This window comes from Bacillus rossius, chromosome 1 (assembly GCF_032445375.1).
Source record: "Bacillus rossius redtenbacheri isolate Brsri chromosome 1, Brsri_v3, whole genome shotgun sequence".
Classification (NCBI taxonomy): Eukaryota; Metazoa; Arthropoda; class Insecta; order Phasmatodea; family Bacillidae; genus Bacillus; species Bacillus rossius.
Genome location: NC_086330.1, coordinates 223,357,009 through 223,379,680, shown reverse-complemented (window position 1 = coordinate 223,379,680; position 22,672 = coordinate 223,357,009). Strand labels below are relative to the sequence as shown.

The 22,672-nt window shown below is 36.3% G+C and overlaps 1 protein-coding gene across 4 annotated transcripts in view; it reads left to right on the top strand.

The window, feature by feature from the left end:
- Positions 1-924: 924 nt before the first annotated feature.
- LOC134527318 (glycosaminoglycan xylosylkinase) overlaps positions 925-22,672 on the top strand; it is a 135,546-nt gene continuing 113,798 nt past the window's right edge. For 2 of the 4 annotated variants that reach the window (XM_063359880.1, XM_063359878.1), the window contains exon 1: positions 925-1,028. In XM_063359880.1, the coding sequence (XP_063215950.1) occupies positions 1,026-1,028 (3 nt within the window). In that variant the 5' untranslated portion in view covers positions 925-1,025. The remainder of the gene's footprint in view (positions 1,029-22,672) is intronic. The other 2 variants (XR_010074155.1, XM_063359879.1) reach the window with 1 other exon arrangement.

Below are 22,672 nucleotides of genomic sequence, written 5' to 3'. Positions count from 1 at the left end.
GAGAATTCTATTCCTTACAGTGTGGGGAATACTCGTCACGGGTGGGACGTCCTGTATTTTCATTACCATATTAGTACGCGGAACCGGGCTTCGTCCCATATAGAAATAGTCACAGGCGGAAACGCGGCAGCCACATGTAAAGTGTTCATCGTCTTGAGTATAAAGGACCAGCAAACTTTATTCGAGTTGTCCTCATTTCATTTCTGGAGACTAAGTCCCTCGGCCACGCGGCCCGGACCCCCCTCTACCGAACCCTGAGTAGCTGGCAGGATAGCAGCATTTTCAGGGACTAGTCGACCAGCCTACGAGAGTGTGTTTATTAAACTGAGTTTTTCCATCTAGTTTTCCAGCTCTAGCTATACTGTGTTGAAGTTTTGGGTAAAGATTATATAGTTAAACTTTACATTATATCATTTTATTTGAATCTTACATTAAGTATGAATTCTATTGAATAACCATACTTTTTTAGTAATGGCAATACACAATTAACTGTTATAATTAACCAGATATAAATTAAATTACTTATTTTAATTGAAGATTGGTAAAACTAATAATCTTTTATGTTAATGATTATTTAAATTATGTATTCAGGTATATTTTCATGAAAGATTATTAAGTGTATTACAGGTGTGCAATTTCAGCAGATTGATTATTTTACATATTCAAGTTTAGATTCTGATACCGGGATAAGAAAAACCTTTGCGTTAATATCTCAACCTAGATTACATAATTTATACACAGCGAAACATACTAGTGGCCATATCGGTTTTAAACATTTTATAAATATATTAATAATATGTCTTGCTAATACTTTTATTTGGTTATCTAGTTGAAGGTTTGTCCCATAGTAATATCGCGCCGATAGTTTTAATGATAAATGTAAGAATAGCTCTATAACCATGGAGTTAAGAAGTGTCTATAACTACATACTTCGTATCTATGGATTTAAGAGGCTTGTTTGTTTACTTTACGTTAGGGATAGGAATAATATGGTACTGAGGTTATTGTAGTATAATGTAGTTGGAATGGTATGTATATTGCAGAATGTAGTAATTATTTAATATGTTGATAAATTTCTAGAGTCTCAAGTTTTTCGTAAATTAGATTGTAAAATTCTGAAAGTGACTGTCAACACTACAAACCTTCCTTTATTTAACCTAAAACAGCGTTTGGAAATTCCTAAAGCTGGAGTCACTGTCACGACGAGCACGACACGACAAACCTGACAACCGTCGTACACCGTTCCATCACGACAGATTAATAGCGTAGGTTCACAATACCATAACATAAATCCAACGATTTCTAATTCGGCTGTTAGTAAATCGTTACAAGCCAAATACTTCCATTAAATGTAGTATGGAATGCACTAAAAACAGTGTATACGCGAAAAAGAAAATGTATCTCAGCTCATGCTTTTTCCTTTTATTGGCAGATTTCTGTAGACCTTAAACATTTGTCATATTGAATATCATGAACTTAAACTTTATTAATTAAAAGTTCTTTGCTGAACTCGTTCATTCTTAAATTAAATCTTCACCAATCTATAACAACAACATTGACCATAAACACAATCATGTCCGATTTTATAAACAGATGAAGGCAATCTACAAATATTTAAGTGTAAGCACACTTAAAATGAAATTTAATTTTCAGCATAAAGACTTACCAAGAACGTAAATATTTTTGAAGGTTCTGTAATGTTTCCGTTTCCGTTTTGCTTTCTGTCGGGCAGCACGTCATGGCAAAATTAGAAATAGAATCTATTCCTTCGGGCCGTCAGGGTTCTTATTCTGTCAGAGTGACGTCACTGAGACCTTGTCATTCATTGGCTGGTTAGTGTGTCGGGCATGCCGCATCGTGCCCATCATAGCATTGTGACTCTAGAAACTTGAGAACCGCAAGTTATTGGTGAAATGGTGTGTTGAAGTCGCCATAAAATTACAGCCATGTTAAACTACGTGTTTAAAATTTGTATTAATAAGGAAAAAAGCCATGTCCCAGGACCAAGACTGTTAATAACATTATTGGTTTTCCATTTGAAGTGAATATTGTTCTGTATTCACTTGAACTGGAAAACCAATTAAGCTGGTGTCACAATGCCACGACAGGTACTACACGACAGACTTGACATGCTCAGTAGCCAGTGAAATACAAGGTCGCTGTGATGTCACTTCGACAAATTTCGCAACCCAATGGCCCGAAAGAAATAGATTCTACTTCTTATTTAGTTGTTTTGTGCTGCCAGACAGTAAGCAAAATGGAAATATAATCTTACAGTACTATACTTCATAAATATTCAGGTACTTGGTAAATCTTTATGCTGAAAAATGAAATTTTGTTTTATGTGTGTGTACCCTCACTTTAATATTTGTAGCTAGCCTTCATCTGTTTATATAAACGGACATGATCGTGTTTATGGTCAATGTCGTTATCGTAGATTGGTAAAGATTTAATTTTAAAATGGAAAAGTTCAGTGAAGATCTTTTAATTAATAAAGTTTAAGTTGATGGTATTCAGTATGACATTGGATTGAAGGACTGCAGAAATCTGCCAAAAAAATGAAATAGCATTTTCTTTTTCTCATCTACACTGTGAATTACATATTCTATACAGTATTTTATGGAAGTATTTAGCTTGGAAAACATTGCTGACAGCAAAATCTGAAATCGTCAGGTTAATGTTGTCATGGTATTGTGACTCTAAGCTATTAAATATATTTTGCTGGAACGGTGTACAATGGTATGTAAGGTTTGTCGTGTTATGTTCGTTCGTTGTGGCATTGTTACTTCAGCTTTTGGGTAGTAAACAGTTTTGGCTCAGGCTGTAACATATTGACATTGAACATTCCTGTCTTTTTAAAAATAACCTCGACTATGCAATTGCTGTTTTAGAATAGTTAGGATGTGTCCTTTACTAATGTGGCCTTTACGAAAGTAATTTTTAATATAAAGGCTGCATTATTCAGTAAAAAACTAGTAGTGAACGGATATCTGAATTCTTTTGACACTTAAACTTTTTTGCTTTGAAGATTTTTCACACCATTTGCAACCAATTATTAATTTTTACACACTAACAGTACAATTACAATATTCCTATAATTGGGTATGACTATAACTGTAGTTATAATTTTCATAGACACCATGTTATGTTTTTTTAACTTCTTAATTTGTAATCTATGCTTTAACAGTGGCCAAATTTGAATATTAAATTAGGTATACAAACAAGTTAAATGGCAACTGTCTGTTCCTATCGCTCAGAGGACAGCACAACAAACATCTTGCCAAAAGGATACGTTTGTGGACCCGAGTGACTTGTCCAGTCACGAGATGCTGCATCTGTGATTCTGTAAGGAAACTTAAACCTTTTGGAAGGACAACAGAAATGTCTTACATCCTTTAAGCTACTTTTTTCAAGGATCCTTTAAGGAGGTATTCCGAAATAGAATATATTCCTAAGGGTTTCTATACAACCACAGGATCAGGTTGCAGCTAGTATCAAGGAAACAGTTAGGCAGCAACAATAATCAGGGATATTTCTTTTGGAAAAAACTCTCGGCTGCTCTGTTTATTCTTATCATAAATTTATGTTACTATAGCAAGTAGGGACAGTGGCCTCATCAGTGCAGTCCATGTCCACCTTAATTAGTTTGCAGTCAAGAAAACACATGTTAGATTACATATGGATTTTTTCCGTATTATTACATATTTGACACAAGTAAATAGAGTAAGGTATAGTGTTTGAAAACACCACTTATGGAATTTTATTGTTTTATTCTAGGAAAGCAGCAATTCTAGAAATTTGCCTAAAATGGTATAAAATGATAGTGGTTGATTGGGTTAGCTATATCAAAAATACTTAATAGTAGGTAGTGTAAATGTTTTTTTTTAGGTTAAGTTGTGAAAATTTAGACCTCTGGCTAGCTCACAATTGTTTTATATTGCACATATATAAACACTTGAAGAATTTTGCTGGGTGCCAAGGACCATTTCAGTTCCATCAAAGTTTACCCTTTGAGATTAGGTCTGTTTGCCTTGAAGATTGCCTTGCATAAATAAAAAAAATTATGAGTAGAGTTTGTAGATTTCTTTCTTTATCAAACACTGGACATAGCCACCATTTTATGAGACAGTAACTTTTACTCTGAAAACAAATAAAACTCTCCGTAAAAAAATTTCTGAAGCAAATTGGTTCATCACTTTAGCACAATATTTACTTATAGTTCATTAACAAAAATTCAGTGATCGCTTGCTATACATGGTACCAAAGACCGACCGACATTGTCTGCTTGGCATTGCCACAGATTTACCAAAAACGGCTCTAAATGGGCCTACGCTGCCACCTGTGGTTGATCTAGGATAACTGTCAGAAATAAAGTTCATAAAAGTGCAGACCAAACCACAGGTGTAAATTATTCTTGCATTATAGCACGTTCGCTCAACCAATCATGATTTTTGTAATTTTGAGCAATGTTTGGGAATACCTTTCGGATGGGTTCGATTTTTGATTCTGTGTATTGGAAAAAATTGGCGGGGAATGAAATTCAGCCATTCAAAATGTCTGGGGGTTTCACCATTGTCAATGTCCAACAATTGTTTTGAAAATACTTCTCCAGATTGGTCGTTATGCAACTCGACACGCATGTTCATACTTACTTTGAGTGTTATGATATGTTTCCACAAAACGGAAATGCATTAAGATCATCGGCTGGCATTGATCATGGAATCACTGGCAATGTTTGGCGAAAATCACCTGCCAAAAGAATCATCGCACCACCAAACCGGTTTTGTTTTGTAGATCTTGCATCGTTCAGTCTAATGCTGTCAAAGATTTTTTATGTGTCGTACATTCATCTCAAACGATCAGTTTGCATTGCTGCAGAACTTTTGCCATCGCAAAGTTCCTTAAAAGGTTGCACATTGGAGTTTCATTGATTTGATTATTCAGCAGCTAATTGAGTGCTGAATTAGCTGTTCGACCACCTTTCAATAACATAGCTGTGATTTCTGATCAAGTAAGTCCAACTGCAATTTCATTCTGGGAGTGAATCATTTCCAAAATCAATGAGATCAAAAATGTTTTTCTAGTTCCACCGGGGGCATCCTAGAGGAAAATCCCTCCAGTTTCATTATTGACAAATTTCATGAGATTGTCATCTGCATATTTTTGTTGCCAATTCAACAGCAAAACATTTGTTCAAACTGATTCTTTCAATACATCGCAATCATATTGTTTTTCGCGTTTCAACTCTTAGCTAAATGTGTCGTGATTCGGATGATTGGGTGATGCCATGCCTAATTGAGGTAATACCTTGTTTGATATCATCACGCTCATGTCCTCAATTAATATCAATGCCTCATTGTGAATTTCCTCGCTCAGTTGCAAGTCTGTATTTGATGTTCTAGTACTCATCATATGCAAAATATCACCAGACATGTCATCTTTGTATTTAATCCACAAATCAATCGGTTTCGATGGGAAACATGTTAAAATAATTATCGAAAGCAATGTTTTTATTTGATGAGCATTTGACGAAATCACAGTATCTCTGAGGGAGTAATTCCAATGAGGGTCATTCTCTAGCAATCACAAACTTCGACAGACTTTTCTATATGTGTAGATGTTGGAATGATGTTGGGATACGAACATTGACTGATAGCAAACACAATTAGAAACATTTGTTACTTGGATGGACTGTGTAAATGCGACATGTGGAAAATACATGTGGGTAACCTGGAACTTGATTTCCTTGTTCCTTTCGTTTAAATTTCTTTGATGATTGATTCCAAATATAATACCTTGACATTTTGGAGTACAACAGTAGGATGTCTTTCATGAATGGGAAATGAAAAAAATATACCAAATTGCTTTGTTACTGTGATATTAGCCAATTTTATATTGAGTGACTTAATTGTTGTAATTCTTCGCACTAACTCCAATCACAACCATATCACTTTCTTTGGCCACATACTTGCAGTTTCAATGTCCTTTTGATTCACTTTGACAATTTATTGATCTTCCATTGTCCACAGTCAATCGACCACGATAGAGTGAATGACCGTAATTTCCCATATTTTTTTGCTATTAATGCCATTTTCCGTCGACCACACACTGAAAATTATTACATAATTAATGTTCCACAGGTGCCATGAATCATGTTCTTAGTAACAACCTCATGCAAGCCTTGCTCTTCTTCATCTGGAATTTCCACTTATATCACATTATCAATTTCATTTTCCTATCTTCTCAATCAACCAAATGAGAAGATGTTCTTGTGGCAATCCACATTTCTGCCACTCCACTGAATACATCCAGCAGCACATCTCCAAACACGTGATGCTTCACAATTAAATCCATCAGTGATTTCAATTTCTTTTTGAAGACTCTCGCAGTGATTTCATGGCGATTGATGGGTGATTGGCTAGGGAATAACTCTTCTAAAATTTCTATCCACTGCGGATTGCACGTGAAATTGATAAACAAATCTGGTGTTCTGTAATGGTGAACATACGACATGGCATCTTGAACGTATTCATGCATATGTTGCGGACTTCTGACGTACTGTGCTGGGAGAATCGTCATTCAGCCAACATCCTGTGTGTTTCCGTCAGCATTGAAGGTGTATATACTCTTGGAAACGGAGTTTCGTCTTATATAATCTGATTGTCAATAGCTCAGTTTTAACTTTGACGTACATATCAACAGCTTATTGGTAGAATATACGCCGACATTTCAAGATGTGATTGTCCTCATTTTCACGCACCATCAGTCGATTTGAATAATAGTTTATTGAACTGACTTTTTTGTTCGTTTCAGCACCTGTAAATAATTTTTTTTTGTTTTTTTAAATTAAGTAATAATATTGTATTTATCGTATTAGAAAAAAAAATATATTTCCTACCCACCTGTAAGCTGATTTATCATCTGGATCGAGAAATAATAACCATCTTCACCTTGCCAAAATAATATGGGATATTGCTATGCATCATATAATCTGTGTGTATCGTACACACACAGTGCAGCACAGCGTTCTGTCGATGTAAAACGATATCAGTGAATTCCATATTTTCACCAACAATTACAATAGTGACATCATCAGTTATGGTTGTTGCATTGAAACGTCTTGCGTGTTCTCCCGCAGGTGTCTTATTCAGCTCTGATAACAATTTTGTGAATTTCAAATGGCATGCAATCCAGTGTAGTTTTTAACAATGCAATCAATTCATTGTGTTCATGAAATTTTTTTTGTAGTTTTCCCACAATTGGTCTTTTCACTGAGCTGTTGTGAGCACAACGCTGATCTACTTCTTGTGGTGAATTGCCCCTAAAATAAATCTGTAAAAATTTATTGTTTTACATCCTGCAGTGGCAATAGCGAACCTACTCAATGATAAATTTGACCTTGACTTTGTAAAGGTTAATATTGAATTAGTAATAATAATGATAATAACCATTATAATAATAGTTTTATAATTACCTTGAAAGTGGGCATGAAATTGTCACAAACCACATTTGTTGTGCTAAATGAAGTCATTTGAAGAAAACAACAGTTGTATTTGTGTATTTGTGTCAGAAAAAGTGTGGAATCCTTTCCTGTTCCAGAAACCAATGAGTGCAATGGCTCTGGTAGCAAGACCAATGGTGCCAATTAGACTTTGCCACTTGCCCAACATAATCCAGGAGTTTCATTTCTGTATTTCAATGCCTTACAATCGGAGCACACAGCACTCATCGCTCCAACAGCAATGGATACAGTTTATTTTTCATTTCATTCTTTATGCTGTTCTGCAGTTTGATTAGATAAAAAATTTGTTGTATTTGTAGCATTGCAAGTTCTGCAACCTAAATTTTACTCAGTCTTATTGGCTGCATTGCAATGCAATTAAATGTGTCCATTAAATGTAATTGTTTCAGTTGTGACACAATGAGCATTGCAAAGAATTATAATTGAATTAATTGTTTGGTTTGTAGAATTGCGAGTTCTGCGACATAAATTGTTCCGTCTTATTGGCGTCATTGCAATTAAATTAAAATGTGTTCATTCAATTTGATTGTTTCAATTACGACACTATAAGTGTTGCGAAGAATTACAGTTCAACTAAAAATGGACAATATGAGATACTAATATTGTAGAAAGGAGGTAAGTGCCATATTTCACCACATTGCTATTTCCACAGGAAAAAAAAGGATTACTGAAGATGCGAAAGTGAACATGAACCAAAAGTACCATAAATTTTATCATAATACAACAAATTAAGTCAGTGGTTGTGTATTTTTACTCCTGAATTGGTTTTTCTTTTCCGGAAAAAAGAAACATTAGTGACATTTACCTTATTTTCATTGTCAACGCCTCAATTGAGACACTTTAGTGATACTATACAACCGTTTGTCACCTTAAAACTCACCCTATTTCGTAAGTAAATCTGTAAATTTGTGTGAAATAAAATAATGAAACTTGATTCATTTCAAGAAATGATTGCGATGAACTAACAACAGAATCACAATTCAACTTAAATTTAACAACTGAAGATCATGAAAAAAAACGGAAGTAAAAACAAATTTATTTGTTATTTAAATTTAGGCTAGAATGCTTTTATTCTTATTTTTATTAATATCTTTCAGATTTTTTTTCCAATTGAAAACATTCCATTTATTTATTTTCAATCTCGGAAGCTAACAAACCAAAAAAAAAAAAAAAAAAGAATCAACCAAATATGTAATTATTAACGTTAGTTATGATCAAGAGTGCATACAAAAATTATGAATTTGCCGTTTGTCCGAATCTTCTGACTTTCCTTTTTTCCTGAAAACCTTTATAAGAACAAAACAAAAATAGAATTAGGTACTTATATCCATAGTTTGAAACGTGAGCTGTAGTCTTAAGTTCATACAAAAATCCCTTAGAAAAATTAATTTCAGTTTTCTATTAATTTGCAAATTTTCCGGGGAATTTTTCAATTTTTTCTTCGTAAAAAGAAAAACCTTATTCGGACAATTAAAAAATAAAAAATAAATAAAAAAGAATTGGTCAAGCTATTCTCAGGTCATGTGCTTACCAAAGAACTGCATTTAATTTTTATTTATGCAGATGTATAGTACAGATATCAAATTTCTTATCCATTGAATGAGTTGATTCTAAGTTGTTTGCTGAGTATTACTTAAACAAAATATTCATATTTTTTACTCCTCTTCTCTTTTCCCACACAGATGCCAATGTAAAAATTTAGAATTAAGTAAAAATGGCAATACCTTTAACTAAACAAAAATCAAACTTAGCCTTTTTTCATGTTAATTGCAGATATGAACTCCATATTAATTATAATAAACAAATTTATATTGAGTTTAAATTTATCTTGCCAGTACTGGTTTAATGGATTTCATAACTCTTTTTATTTTTAAAATAATATTAACCCCTGTTATAACTTAAGAGCTGATATTTCATAGAACGTTGAATAAGAGAAAGTAGCTTATGGTATGTTTGTTAAGTTTGATTTGATCAAAGATATTATTTTTGAATGTTAAAACCATATTTACAATATTTCACCTTTTAAACAGTGGAACTTATCCAAGTTATAAAAAAGAGTTAGTAGATTTTGTATGTTTATAAATAATTCCACATAACTTTCATCCTGCTTGATTAGTTTCAGAGATACGACTTTTATAATAAACAAAGACCGCCTTTTCGCCACTTTTGCAGTCGAATATAGAAAAATGATGAAGGTTAACACATTATATTAAATCATAATTTTGTATATTATTCTTGTTCAGTTTCTTATCTTAATGACCCCATTTCATTTCCTTTGGGGTTGAATATAAAAAAAAAATGGTAGCTCTATTTTCTATGGAGTTGTGAATTTTTTTAATGTTAAAACAAAACTTAACCTTTTTTTTACACCCTTAAAAAATGAAGTCTGAAAAAATTAAAAATACATTTTGTAACTCTATATGCTTGTTATGCTTTAGTAGATTTAGAACTAGGTTTTTTTTTCTTTGAACAAACTTAAACCCATTAAGTACCTCTTAGGTGTAGAAAATTGAAAATTAGTAAAATAATAATTTTTAGTTTATAAATTTTACAATTTAATGTACGTCTTTTTAATTAGTTGCTGAGATACAATTTTTTACTGTTATGCTGTTTTCACTCCCATTCATAGATGAATTTTAATAAATGCCAAAAAAAAAAGCAATGCCAACTAGATATAAGTTTTTTTTTTATTACTTCTAGTTCTGATTAATTTGGAAGTGTTGGTATTTTTGTTTTTAAAATTAGGGTTTGAATTTTGCAAAATGGTAAAATGGTGTTTGGTAGTTTTCGCATGTTTATTATTGGTACCCAATTTTTTTATTATGCTTGATTTAATTTCAAGTTTGAATAAATTTTTTTTTTAACAATATTCACCTCATTTTCACTCCTTATGACTGGAATTTCTCAAAATGGGAAAATTGTGGTTGGTAGTTTTCGTGTGTTTATTGTTGGTACTCAAAATCAATTACTATGCTTGGTTAAATTGAGCCATAAGTTGTCATATTCTCCAGGCTCATCTTTAGGCTTAGCATAATTTAAGTAAATATTTTAAGTATTTTTTTCTGTAGCCTGTTACAGCCTATCAAAATTTTATCCCAGTATTGTACTCTCCTACTTAATTTTGTCTCCGACCGTTTCATCCACGGGCTCCCACACCACTAGAGTCCTGATTAAGCATCGTCTCATGTCTCCCTGCTCCTCTGCACGTACGCAAGTGAAATTTCGCACCCCTTCAGTGCCCCGCGCACGTCTTGCCACCTGCTACCTTAGCTTCCGTCAGCCCTCCTAGGCACACCCGTAGCTCCAGCTACAGTTGACCGAAGCAACTTTGGTCAGGTTCGCCGGCACAGGTTACGGTCGGTTCCGACACGCCTCGTGAGTCATGTAGGCGGCCTTTCCCATTACGCAGCACTACCCCCCCCCCCCTCCCTTCTCTTTTCCTCTCTATCCATTCCAGATCCTTCCATCTGGATAAACTCCCTCCCGGTCTCTATAACAGACCCCAGGCCGGCGAACGGACAGCTTGCGCCATCTCCGAGTGGCATGGCGAACTAAATTACCTTCTCATAGGCGTCGGAGCGAGCGCTCTGGCGGCCGCGACCCAACTTAATCTAAGTTCCTTTCCTCCCCGACAGAGCTCGCACCAAGAGGGCTCCATAAGGTACAAGATTTCGCTAGGTCTCCCCCCCCCCCTTCTTTGCGGGACGCGTACCAACACAGAGTCAGTTCCTGTTGTCCCCAACAGAGCGCTCTGCTTTGCACCTCTGAAGCCCCTTTAAGTTAGGCAATGAGCCCTCTTCATATCTTTTTTTGGAGGGCGGAGCGAGTACTCTGCCGGGCTTATTCTAGCCAATCAGAGGCCACTTCTCCCACTCCCTAAGACTCCAGACCTCTCGCTCGAACTTAACTTCATGTCACCTGGAAGAGAGGAAGATTCTTCCTTCGGCTGTCACCACGATAGCTTTTCGCGCCAGAGCTTCATCGGCCGCGCCTTTAACATATTCAGCCGCCGCAACCTAGTTAAGAGATGTGATCTCTCAAGTTTGGGAGTGTTCCCTAACGTTTATTTTTTTTTGTTCTTCTGATTGGCTATTTGCCATTAGTTTAGCCAAGTAGTAATTTCGCATAATGTTTCACGACGGTTCACCGCGACTACCCGCGCCGCCTCCCCTCGGGGATTGACTTCACTTCACTTCACTTCACTTCACTTCACTTCACTTCACTTCACTCCAACCCCAGATCGGTAAGTGGAAAAGTCATCGTCCTGTTTAACAATTGTTGCCTCCCCGTTATCCTTTTGCCCTAACATAATTAGTTTACTATTCTTGACCACTGGATTCCCTTTTGGTTCCAGTGGGGTTCAAGACTTGGTTCAAGAAATGTTTCAAGACTCGAGTGAAGTTTCCTTTCCAGACTTAGACTACCTACCAAATTTACGCTGATCCTTCGGAGATTGAAGCCCAAAACCTCCTAATTATGCTCCGCCAGTGAACAGTCCGCTATGCAACATTTTGAATATGTACTCCAGCACAAATCAGAGCAATTAATGTTTTTTTATAACTATTAAATTTATTAATGTTAAAACTATTATGGTTATTTTCATAGTCTCATTTATGAAATGTATCATAAAATTGTAACTAATGACTTCAAATGGTCCAGGCCCCCTTTAAAATAATTAATTATTAATTCCAATAATTGTAATTTTGTAATTTCAAAGAACATCAAAATAATATAATGCAGATTTTAACTAACAATAAAAAGGGTAAACTTTAAGCAAACATATTTGTTTTTCACTTCAAATACGATCCTCCTTCCTAGTTCCCTTTGTGAGAACTAACTAATATTTTTGGTTGCTCCCTTGTGTCCTCTGAGTATACAGTAGGTACTGTTTCGCCCACTTGATGCAGCTTCCAGTATTTTCATAACCATAGATAAAGTTTCTTTATCTACACAAGGGACACAGATTGGTAGCAGAGCGTGGTTTCGATCCAATTTAAATGTCCCTCGTGTCCTTGTTTTTAATATCGACAAGATGTCGACAAAACAGGCCTTGGAAGTGGCGTCCAGAAAAGAATAATTAAGAACAAAATTTAAACATCAGAGGCGGACATGGGGTGGGTCCAACGAAAATTTGTAAACTCCCTATCAAGATCTGGGAGCATAGTGTGGATCGTTATTGCCTTAAGTAATAAAAACAAACAGTTTCGTTTATAGGCATCTTTTTATTTAAAATCAAAGTTATTTTCAAACAGCTATAAAGAGAAAACACTTCTATCATTTAACCATTATTATGAGACCACCGTTATCTCCACTAACCACAGCGTTAAGCGGAAAGGGAGGTAGTAGGGCAGTCTGATGGAAAGAAAGAATCCTAGGTCGAAGTAAAGTGAATTTATTACCTGTACTGGTCCACAAAATTAATACTGTACTCATCAACAATTACATTGACCGCTTCCACAGCAAATTTACACTGATCACTAAATATTAGTTGGAACATTTATAATAGTAATCAATTATTAACTTTAATAAATCCACTACTTTTACCAAAAATAATAACGCACAGAAATATTAAATGAAAGTATGGAGGGGTTGGAGATGGTAGTCGCAGGCCACACCACATGCCTCAGACTGAGTCAATGCCAACTCACAGTTATTAATAACCATACTCCAAATAAAGTACAGGTTATGCCAGCATAACTTTGTACTCCCCCCAAGAATACAAATATAATAAGGTGCATACATAAACAGTACAGGCTGTGTAAAATACTTGCAATAATAAATACTTCACAATATTAGTAAAACATCAAATAAAAATCACTATTACCACAAATAAGATCATGTACCAGCATGTATCTTAACAGAACTAATTTTAACAATACTTCCTTCAGATAAGCAAATCTTTAGCGTGTATACATAATAGAATATTAATTAACTTTAAAAAAAATTGCTTCAGGTACATGTTATAACGAACGGTTAACTGTTAATAATAGCAGGTAAGGCACTTTAAAATACACGCATACCTGCCTCATGATATAACTTATTTTTCACTACAAAAAAAAAAAGTAGGAACACATCTAAATGCCTACCATATGCACCATCGAAAAACCCATCAACAATATGTCACTCTGATTATTTACTTTTCCTCAATAAAAAAAAATTAACTTTCTCTCTAGTAGCGCTCTCAAATTAAAATATATATCTGTATCTTACACCATATAGTCAAAGCTCACTAACAGCCAAACTTGTAAATGATAATAAATTACTGAAAATATAAATGGCTGACTGTGACACTTTTCATTTAACTTGTGGGTAGTCTTAGTAAGTTCACTCACATATTGTACTCCAAATTCGGGGAGGTGCTAAAACTAAGTGCCAAAAACTTACTTTGCTGCCCAACATCGCTCATCATGAGCAAAGGAAAACAGCTCAAATCCTCGTCGACAGTAAACGTAAACGCTTACATAAGGCAGGTCTCCAAAACATGCTTCAAAAAGGGCAACCTGGCCGAAAACGCAGCAGTGCCAGACCAAGTGGAACTTCCTGGTTAAATGCGGTAACCGTCCACCACGATGAATTACATTAAACTCGTCACGTTTGCTGTAATCGTAAATGAAGTACAACCAGGCACCAACCCATTTCACTGCAATAGCTAGCAGCACGAACTCATCGCAAACACTATTCGTAAACTGTAATGCTTAATATTGCCATAGTATTCTCAGCAATAGCTATTAGCATGCACTCGTCGCAAACACCACTCGTAAATCGTATTGCTTAATACTGCCATAGTATACAGTGGCTCAACTCCACTCGTTGAAGTTACATCCTCGACAGACCGCCCCAAAAACCGCAACATTTTCAATTACAACTCGCCATACCGACACAAACCTCACAAAAAATTACTTCCCTAGCCCTACCAACAGCTGGCTACGGCAAACAAAAATTTCTCCATCGTGGCGCTATCAGCGCGCCGCATACAGAGACCTCCTACAACAAATCAGAGAACTACGAGGCAAGGCTAGTTCAAAACCACCTCACCAGAATGCGTAAGCATTCACATAACCAGCGCGGTCACAAAGAAAACAAATATGTGACGAGCGAAGCTAACGTCACATTTAAAGAGAGCTCAGTTTACCTAATCATTTGCCGACCCAGGCCGTGAATAGAAAATTATTTTTCCAACACATCATTCTTAAAGAAACCGTAAAGTTTTAACATTTTACAATAATCTGTAATTACCATATTAGCTTATCATTGGTTAATTATAACCATTTCACATATACAATTTCGAGATGGCTGAAGAGACCAAAACTGTTAAACTGGTTCGAATCTGATATCTGAAATTACATTTGGAAATTAACAAAAGAAACTTTCACTGGCACTCGCTCTCACAAACTGAAGATTTTCTGGTGTTTCGTAGCTGATGGCGAAAAGGCCGGGAGTGAGGGCTTCCACTGCCGAAACCACCAATTCAAAATTGGAGGTCGTCGGGCTTGCTTTGTTCCCCATGATGGTTTCTTTCTCTTTTTGGGGGGGGGGGGGGGGGGACTAGGACCCTGTCTGTGGACAGACCAAACCAAAAAAATTAGATCTGCACCACAGACAGAACATGGTCGGGTCGGAAAACGACCGAAAGAGAGACAAAGTTCAAAGGACCGAAGAGAGAACTTACCAAAACAGGGTAGTAGTTGTTAAGCACAGCCATGTTGCCTGGTCGGAAGATGGAGGGCGATGCGCCGCCGACGTCGCGGTTAAAAGAAAAAAAAATATGCGGCACCAAACAAGAAATTTGGTTCGCGGAGAAACTTGGATTACTATGTAGAGGCTATGCTGAGATGACTAAAATAAAAAACCAAAAGGTAAATAGGGAAACATCCCTTTTCTGATCAGACTACATCTTAGTACTGCTGCTCGGCGTCAGCTTTGATTTAACTGAACGGAGCCCGAAACGCGATCAACGGACTACCGACGCGGTCGTTCCAGAGTGCAGAGTCAGAGTCCACTCAAATTGGCGCCGCGTCGTTTATTCAAACAAGGACTTGGTCCTAGAGGGTGGAGGGGCGTCGGAAACCTTCGGCATATCTCGTCGTCCAGCCCGAAGTAAACTATCGTAAAATACTTCCTTCTGTCGGAGTTTGCACGCACTAAGGCCGACAAGGGGCGAGTCGCGGTTAGTGATGGGATTGTTACCGGGAAACTAAATATTGGGAAAATTCCCATTTTGAAAAAAAAAAGTGAAGGGCCACGGGGAAAAGTGATCATAGTTCAATCAAACAAAATTTTCAGTATTCAAATTTTTAAGTTTCAAGTTGAATAAACACCATATAGAATTGATAAAAAAAAAAACAATTTTTGAGCATTGTAGTCTATAATATGTAATTTATTTCATACTCAATTACAAAAAATTGTTAAAAGTTATAAGAACTTCGTAAAAAAAAAATTCAATACAAAAACATACGAGGACCTTGATCGTTTTTGCCTGTTATTCTGCATCAATGGGGGTCATCAACGTACTCGATGTCATTCTCATCATCTTGATCCAATTCAGGGTCAGGAACCAGTGACTTGTAGAAAGCTTGTGATGCAGCATTTGTCAAGAACTGTTTTAAATGAAGAAGATCTTTCAATTTTGCTGGTTTGATTGGTAGTTTTCCATTGTAAAGGTTCCCCAGTACCTTTGTCTCATTTTGCCTCGCAGAATTTCTTGATTTTTTGTTTTCTGTGCCTTGATTCTTAACAAAAGCCGCCTTTAGATAGCTTCCTGAGTAGTTTTCCTTGTGAAGTACAAATCTTGTCTGACATTGTTCAATTTTCAAAATTCGTATTGGTCTTGTAGGCATAGGGCATTTTTTAACATAAAGCCCAGATAAAAAGTCCGTCCAAGTTTCAAACTTTACTTCTATAGAACAATTTACTACAGTGAAAGGCGATGGTTTGATTCTACTATTTCTGATGACGTCCCTCCAGTCATCCGGTGTTTCAGTGTACAATTTGGGATTTATTAGGCTCATGTCCTTGGCCCCCTCCATATAAGAGTGGCCTCTTATAGGGAAAATCACTTTCACGGTTTCAAATCGTTTAAGTGTATGAATTGTGTAGTGCAGAAAACGTATAACTGTGAAGTTTTTGTTCTGCCCCGCACATGAATCACAGAACATAACGATGTGTTTTACTTTTGAACTCAAAATGTTTTCAAAGAAGTGTTTTAGCATTGAGCATACGTCATCCGCTCCTTTTCGAGCGACACTTTCATTATATGTGTAAAATAATGAGGTTGAGCCTGACAGAACATGAATATTGAAAGAAATAAAATTCAGTTGCCGACGGTAGTACACATCAGATGTTGTTATATTGGGGGTTGGCAGATTTTTTTGGAAATCAACAGTAAATGCCTCAAGTTCTTCACTTTTTCTGGATTCTTTACGAATCTTTTTCTTTATTGAATAAAACTTTTCACTTCTTGTCAAGTGTACTTTCTTCTCCTTTTCTTTAATCAGCAACTCCTTTTCTAAAGATGCTCTAGTTTTGTCAGTAGGATTAAGCATTTTTCCTTCTAGTACGGATATTTATGATTTTAATAAGTCACAGGTGCTGCACGTATCTTTTCTTGGGTATCCGAAACTGATATTGAAATTGGAATAAAAAATTTCACAGAAAGTTGTTAAACCAATAGTGTGCTCTTTATTAAACTCATTGAACATTCTGTGTAGTTTGGCTTTACCTATTTAGCTCTGCAGGTAAATAAACCTTTGAAGTGTCTTTTAATGAATAGTGAGATTTTCTTCCTTTCAGAGATTTAATGAAATTTAACACTTTAGATCTAGTTTCCTCACATAATTGATTTGGTCTGTTTTGGTGTTTACCTTGATCATCTGTCTTAGAATTACCAATTTGGCTTTGTGACAAACAGTAATGTCTTGCAATGTATCATTACCATTGATCCGAGCACGTACACGATAACAATAAGAAGAAACATGATTACTTGCCTCTGCATTATTCTTTCTATTGCGACGCCGCTGAGCAGGAATAACACTGATCTATCCACTCAAATACTGATTCTGCTTATTGTAATCACCCAGTGCATTAAAGTTAGATATAATTTGGTGCCGTTCCTCAGGCGAAATAACCTCAAAAAATTTGTGGCGAAAGCACTTGCAATCTTCTCCTATTTCATTAGTTGAAGCTCGCAGTTTCTTCATCACGTCCTTCATTCTACCAGTGCTCTTCCTTTTCTTCACATCACTACGGACACAAGTCCCTTCTTCACTGTCTGTGCCACTAAAATCACTCGACATAATTAACTGTAGTGGGCCTACATTAACACCATACGCAATATCAAAAGGTTAGGTTGAAAAAATGAGGTTATGTATGCGAATGTTGTTATTAAAGCATTGACAAAACAGTAAACAAAACACAGCTGCAGGAATGGTGCTGGAGTGAAGTGGACTGGACTGGAGTGGGGAGGCAGAATGGACCTTGATCCTCCTTGCCCGTCGGCGCAAGGACTGTGATCATTCTTGCCCGTTAGCCCCTATCTTATTATTGCTATAACTAAGGGACTATGATCTTTCTGGCCCGGATGATTTCACAGATGTTTTCTGTCACTTCTAAGCTACCGGTTTCCACTGGTAACTAATTTTGCCAAAAAAATGGACGTTGATCTTTCTTTCCCGTTGCCCTTCAAGTGTTTCACATAATACTATGCATATTTAATTAATTTTCACTTGATAGGCCTTAATACAGTATTAAATGATTAAAGACAAGGAATACTCTGGAATTTACGATCTCGACCAATATCTATATCTAATTACTAAAACTACCTACTACCTTTGAATATATATACTGTATAGAAGTCGCGAGTGGATAGGATTTACTCTACGTTTTTCAGAAGCTTATGATGAGCAGCTTGGGAACTTCACCGCTGCAGTGCGCTGCCGTAACGCCCTGTATCGTCTTAGTTGTTATTTACACGTTAGAGCGCAGTACTGTCGCCCGCTGTCATTCCCCGCACCCCCCATCCATCATTCACTGCAGCTCAAGGTCGTTCAACAGGAGGGGGAAGGGGTGTTTTTGAAGAGTTCGACACTTGTCCGCTAGGGACCACCACAAGTCGATGCCCCAGAGATGGTGGCGATTGCGGCGGTGAATTAACCAACTACCTCAAAACCGTATTAGAAATTTTAACCTGGGCTGGCGACTTCTATACAGTATATATATTCAAAGCTACTACAGAGATGAACAATTATAATATAGGTAGTAATTTCTTTGCAACTTGCAGAAATGTCAAATTATGGTGCACTATAATCAGGGTGTATACTGACCCTGGAAAACCTGGAAAAATCAGGGAATTTTTGTTTGGTAGGTTGTAGTTGGCAATACCTTTTTGTTTATTGATCAGCTTGCATTGACGTAGCATCAAGTGTATCCCCTCCCATTTTTATTTTTAAATGGCAAATAACGAACAGTTCCCACGTCCATTTTCTTTTATTTACCATCTGATTCGGAAGTTGCGTTAAATCACGTGATACAAACTGGTTCAAGCTGGTCTGTTATCCTGATGACGTATGTGCTGCGGCATGTGGTTCCCGCGCTCGGATTACGACAGGTGCATTTAATTTTAAGTAAATATGGATGCCCCCAACGTAAACTGGGCATTTTTGTTAGCTTTGAAAATACATATCACAGACACTTTTGGTGAAGATTCGCCATCGTTGCTAGAAATTGGTAGCTGTGGGCTTCATACAGTCCATGGTGCTTTCAAAACTGGAATTTCTGCTACACAATGGGACGTTGTTAGTTTTTTGAGGCACAGTTACTTTTTGTTTAAGCATGTACCTGCAAGGAGGGCAGATTACATTAGAATAACTAGAGCAGAGCTTTTTCCCAAGAAATTTTTTGCAATCAGATGGTTAGAAAATACTGCAGTTGCTGAGCGTGCCATGAAAACGTTACCCCACCTAAAGAAATTTGTTAGTGAAGTTTCTATTCCATCTGTCTTTCAATGTAGGTAGTGGAAAGTGCTCTTGAAGATAATCTTCTAGAAGTAAAATTTACATTTTTCCACTCTTTGGCATCAGAGCTGGAATTGTTTCTTACAATGTTCCAAAGAAATTTGTTAGTGAAGTTTCTATTTCATCTGTCTTTCAATGTACTGAAAAGTGCTCATAAAGATAATCTTCTAGAAGTAAAATTTACATTCTTCCACTCTTTGGCATCAGAGCTGGAATTGTTTCTTACAATATTCCAAAGTGAAGCACCCATGGCACCTTTTCTGTATGATTCACTGGTAGACATTTTATTAGCTTTGGCAGGAAAGTTTTTGAAACCAGAGGTACTGAAGAGCTTTAGGGAAAAACGCAATGTATCTCGATTGGATGTTGATAACCAGGTAAATCTATTGACTGCTAACAATATCAATTTGGGTTATGCAGTACGCCATGCCATCAAGAAAGAGAAAGTACCAGAAAAGTCTGTCCTGTTACTGAAAAATGATGTTAGGACTTGTCCAAAGGTTATGGTAAAAAAACTTCAAGACAAAAGTCCCTTAAAGTACAAACTTACCAAAGGAATTTCCAGCTTATGTCCGTCTATGGCTTTAAATTCAGGTGTGAGGAAACAGCGTGTGAAGTACAGTTTATAATGTTGTCTTCTAAACAGGTGGCTATCAGGACAAGAAGCTGATAACATTGAGTGATCATATCAGTTGGTATGTTCCTCGCAAGATTCTGAAGCACTGTTCTCGTCTTTTTCTCAAGAAGATGGGCGCCTTGATCACTTGTGGATGCTCATTCTTAAGGCACATACAGTAATTGCCAAAACAGGCCTTCTAAAGTTTGTGAGGATGATGATGGAAATGCATCATTGGAAAGAGGATTTTCAGTGAATTCTAATCTGCTGACTGAAAACTTTCAGGAAGAAACACTGATTGCACAAATACAAGTGTATGACTTTGTTCAACGTTCTGGAGGTGTAGAGCATGTTGATATCATCAAGTCCATGTTACAGTATGTAAGAAATGCTAGTTGTAGGCGTAAGGAAGCCCTGCAAACAAAACAAAAAGAAAAGGAAGCTACAGACAAGAAGAAGGCAGAAAAAAGAAGAGTTGACGAGGAGATCAAGGCATTGCTGTTTAAGAAGGCTCGAGTGTTGGATTTGGCTTGTTATGAAGCAAGTGCTATAGACGCAAAAGTTGAGTCACTGCGAAATTGACGGGAGCTTCCTTTTACTAATGATTTTTGCAAAAGTAAGTGTGTGAAATATTTGTAGCAGCATGTTTTATTTGCCATCAATTGAGTCACTTTGGCCACGTCTAGAAGAAGGTAATATTTTTACTAATTTAAGTAAGTTGAAATACTTTGAAACCCATCAATGTATTGTTATGCAGTTGTCGTAATTGTGTTAAAGAAAACCTGGAAAAATTCAGTTTTAGACCTGGAAAACCTGGAAAAATCAGGGAATTTCATTTACTAGATCGGGTAGACACCCTGTATAATAGTTCGTAGCAATTTATTCATCTTCAGAAGTTTCGTTATCTGACTCAACGTAGGTAACTTCTTCACATGCTTCGGAGTCAGTTTCGTCTGCATCATTTGAACTGCTACTGCTTAACTTTCGCTTGAAGCTAATAAAATAAAAAAAATAAAAAATCTGTCTAATGGGCATGTCACAAAATAAATAAATAAATAAAATAAATAAAACTGACAGTACCTTCGATTCTCTTCATGTACTACTTGCATAGAGGAAGAGCATGCTGGGACTTAAGATAAACTTACATCTTTGGAATATTTCCTCTGGTTATCTTGCTGTCCCTGGGATGAGTTCTGCTTTTGCATTAGCTTCCAGTTGTGGGACAAGTAGGTAATTTTACCTGCCCTAGAAGTTGTGAGGCGATTCCTTTTCTTGCTATGAATCCATGAGAATGTACTGAAGGATCTCTCGGTGGCTGCAGATGTTACTGGAGCTGTTCAAATTCGAACAACCACTTCTGATAACGCTGTGGTTCCACATAATCCCCGCTACCATGTTACTGGATTCATTGTTTCCACACTTATCCATATGAATTTATTACCCCATAAGTCCTCCTTGGACAGATAATTAGCTAAGTCTTTCATAACATTCACCACGTCAGCTTTCATGTTAATGCAAAGAGAGTGGATGAAATCCATGCCATCTACCTGCTTTTCTTTTGTCAGAAAGTGACCTTGAGTTGATGGATCCAAAAGGGTAGCAGCATAATGTATGGTTCGTATACTGTTAGCCTTCCTCGATTTTAACTTCACTAAAATACTTGACTCTTCTGAAGCTGATAAAGGGGATTGTGGAAGTAAGTCAACTAGCTTGTTTTCAATTTCACTGAATGCTTTGTAAACCTTGTGAATGTTACAGTCATTGGATTCTAGTATAGTAATCCATGAAACTATTGGTTTTAAAATATTTCTAATTTTTTCGACCCTGACCCAAAATACAGCTTCATCAAGAAGTCGTGTTTTCATTTCCTTTGTAAGAGTTGCTGTTGCTTCTCCGTGAACTGATAAGATCAGAAGACTAACTTTACAGTCGAGAAGACTTTCAAGGCACTGAAGGTAACTCTCCCAGCGAGTTTTACACAGCAACTTCAAACTTACATTACAATTCCTTTCTGATTTAATTTGTTCCAATAAAGCATTTAAAACCTGTGTATTTTTTATTGTTTTGACTATGTCAACAACAGTTGCCATAAATGTTCCGGCAGACTTACATTTCAGAATATTATTACATAACAAATGCAGGGTATGGGCCAAACATCCTAAAGGAATTATGTGATCAAACTTTTGTTGCACTAATGTGAAAGCTTTTTGCATATTTGCTGCATTGTCTCCTATTACAACAAGGAATTTTTCGGGCCCATACTTTTCGATAACAGAAGAAATTTCTTTTTCAAGTTATTCACTTGTGTGTGTGTTTTCTTTTGTGCAGATAAAATAAACAAATACTGGTTCTGGTTTAGTCAAAACAAAATTTATGATGCCTTCATTAGGAATGTTGCTCCACCCATCATATTGCAGATTTAGATTTTTCACATTTTGTAATTCTGCAGATAGTAGTGTCTGCATTTCAACATACTGTTCATCTAAATGTGTTGTAGCCAGATACTTTCGTGTGGGAAGTTTATAA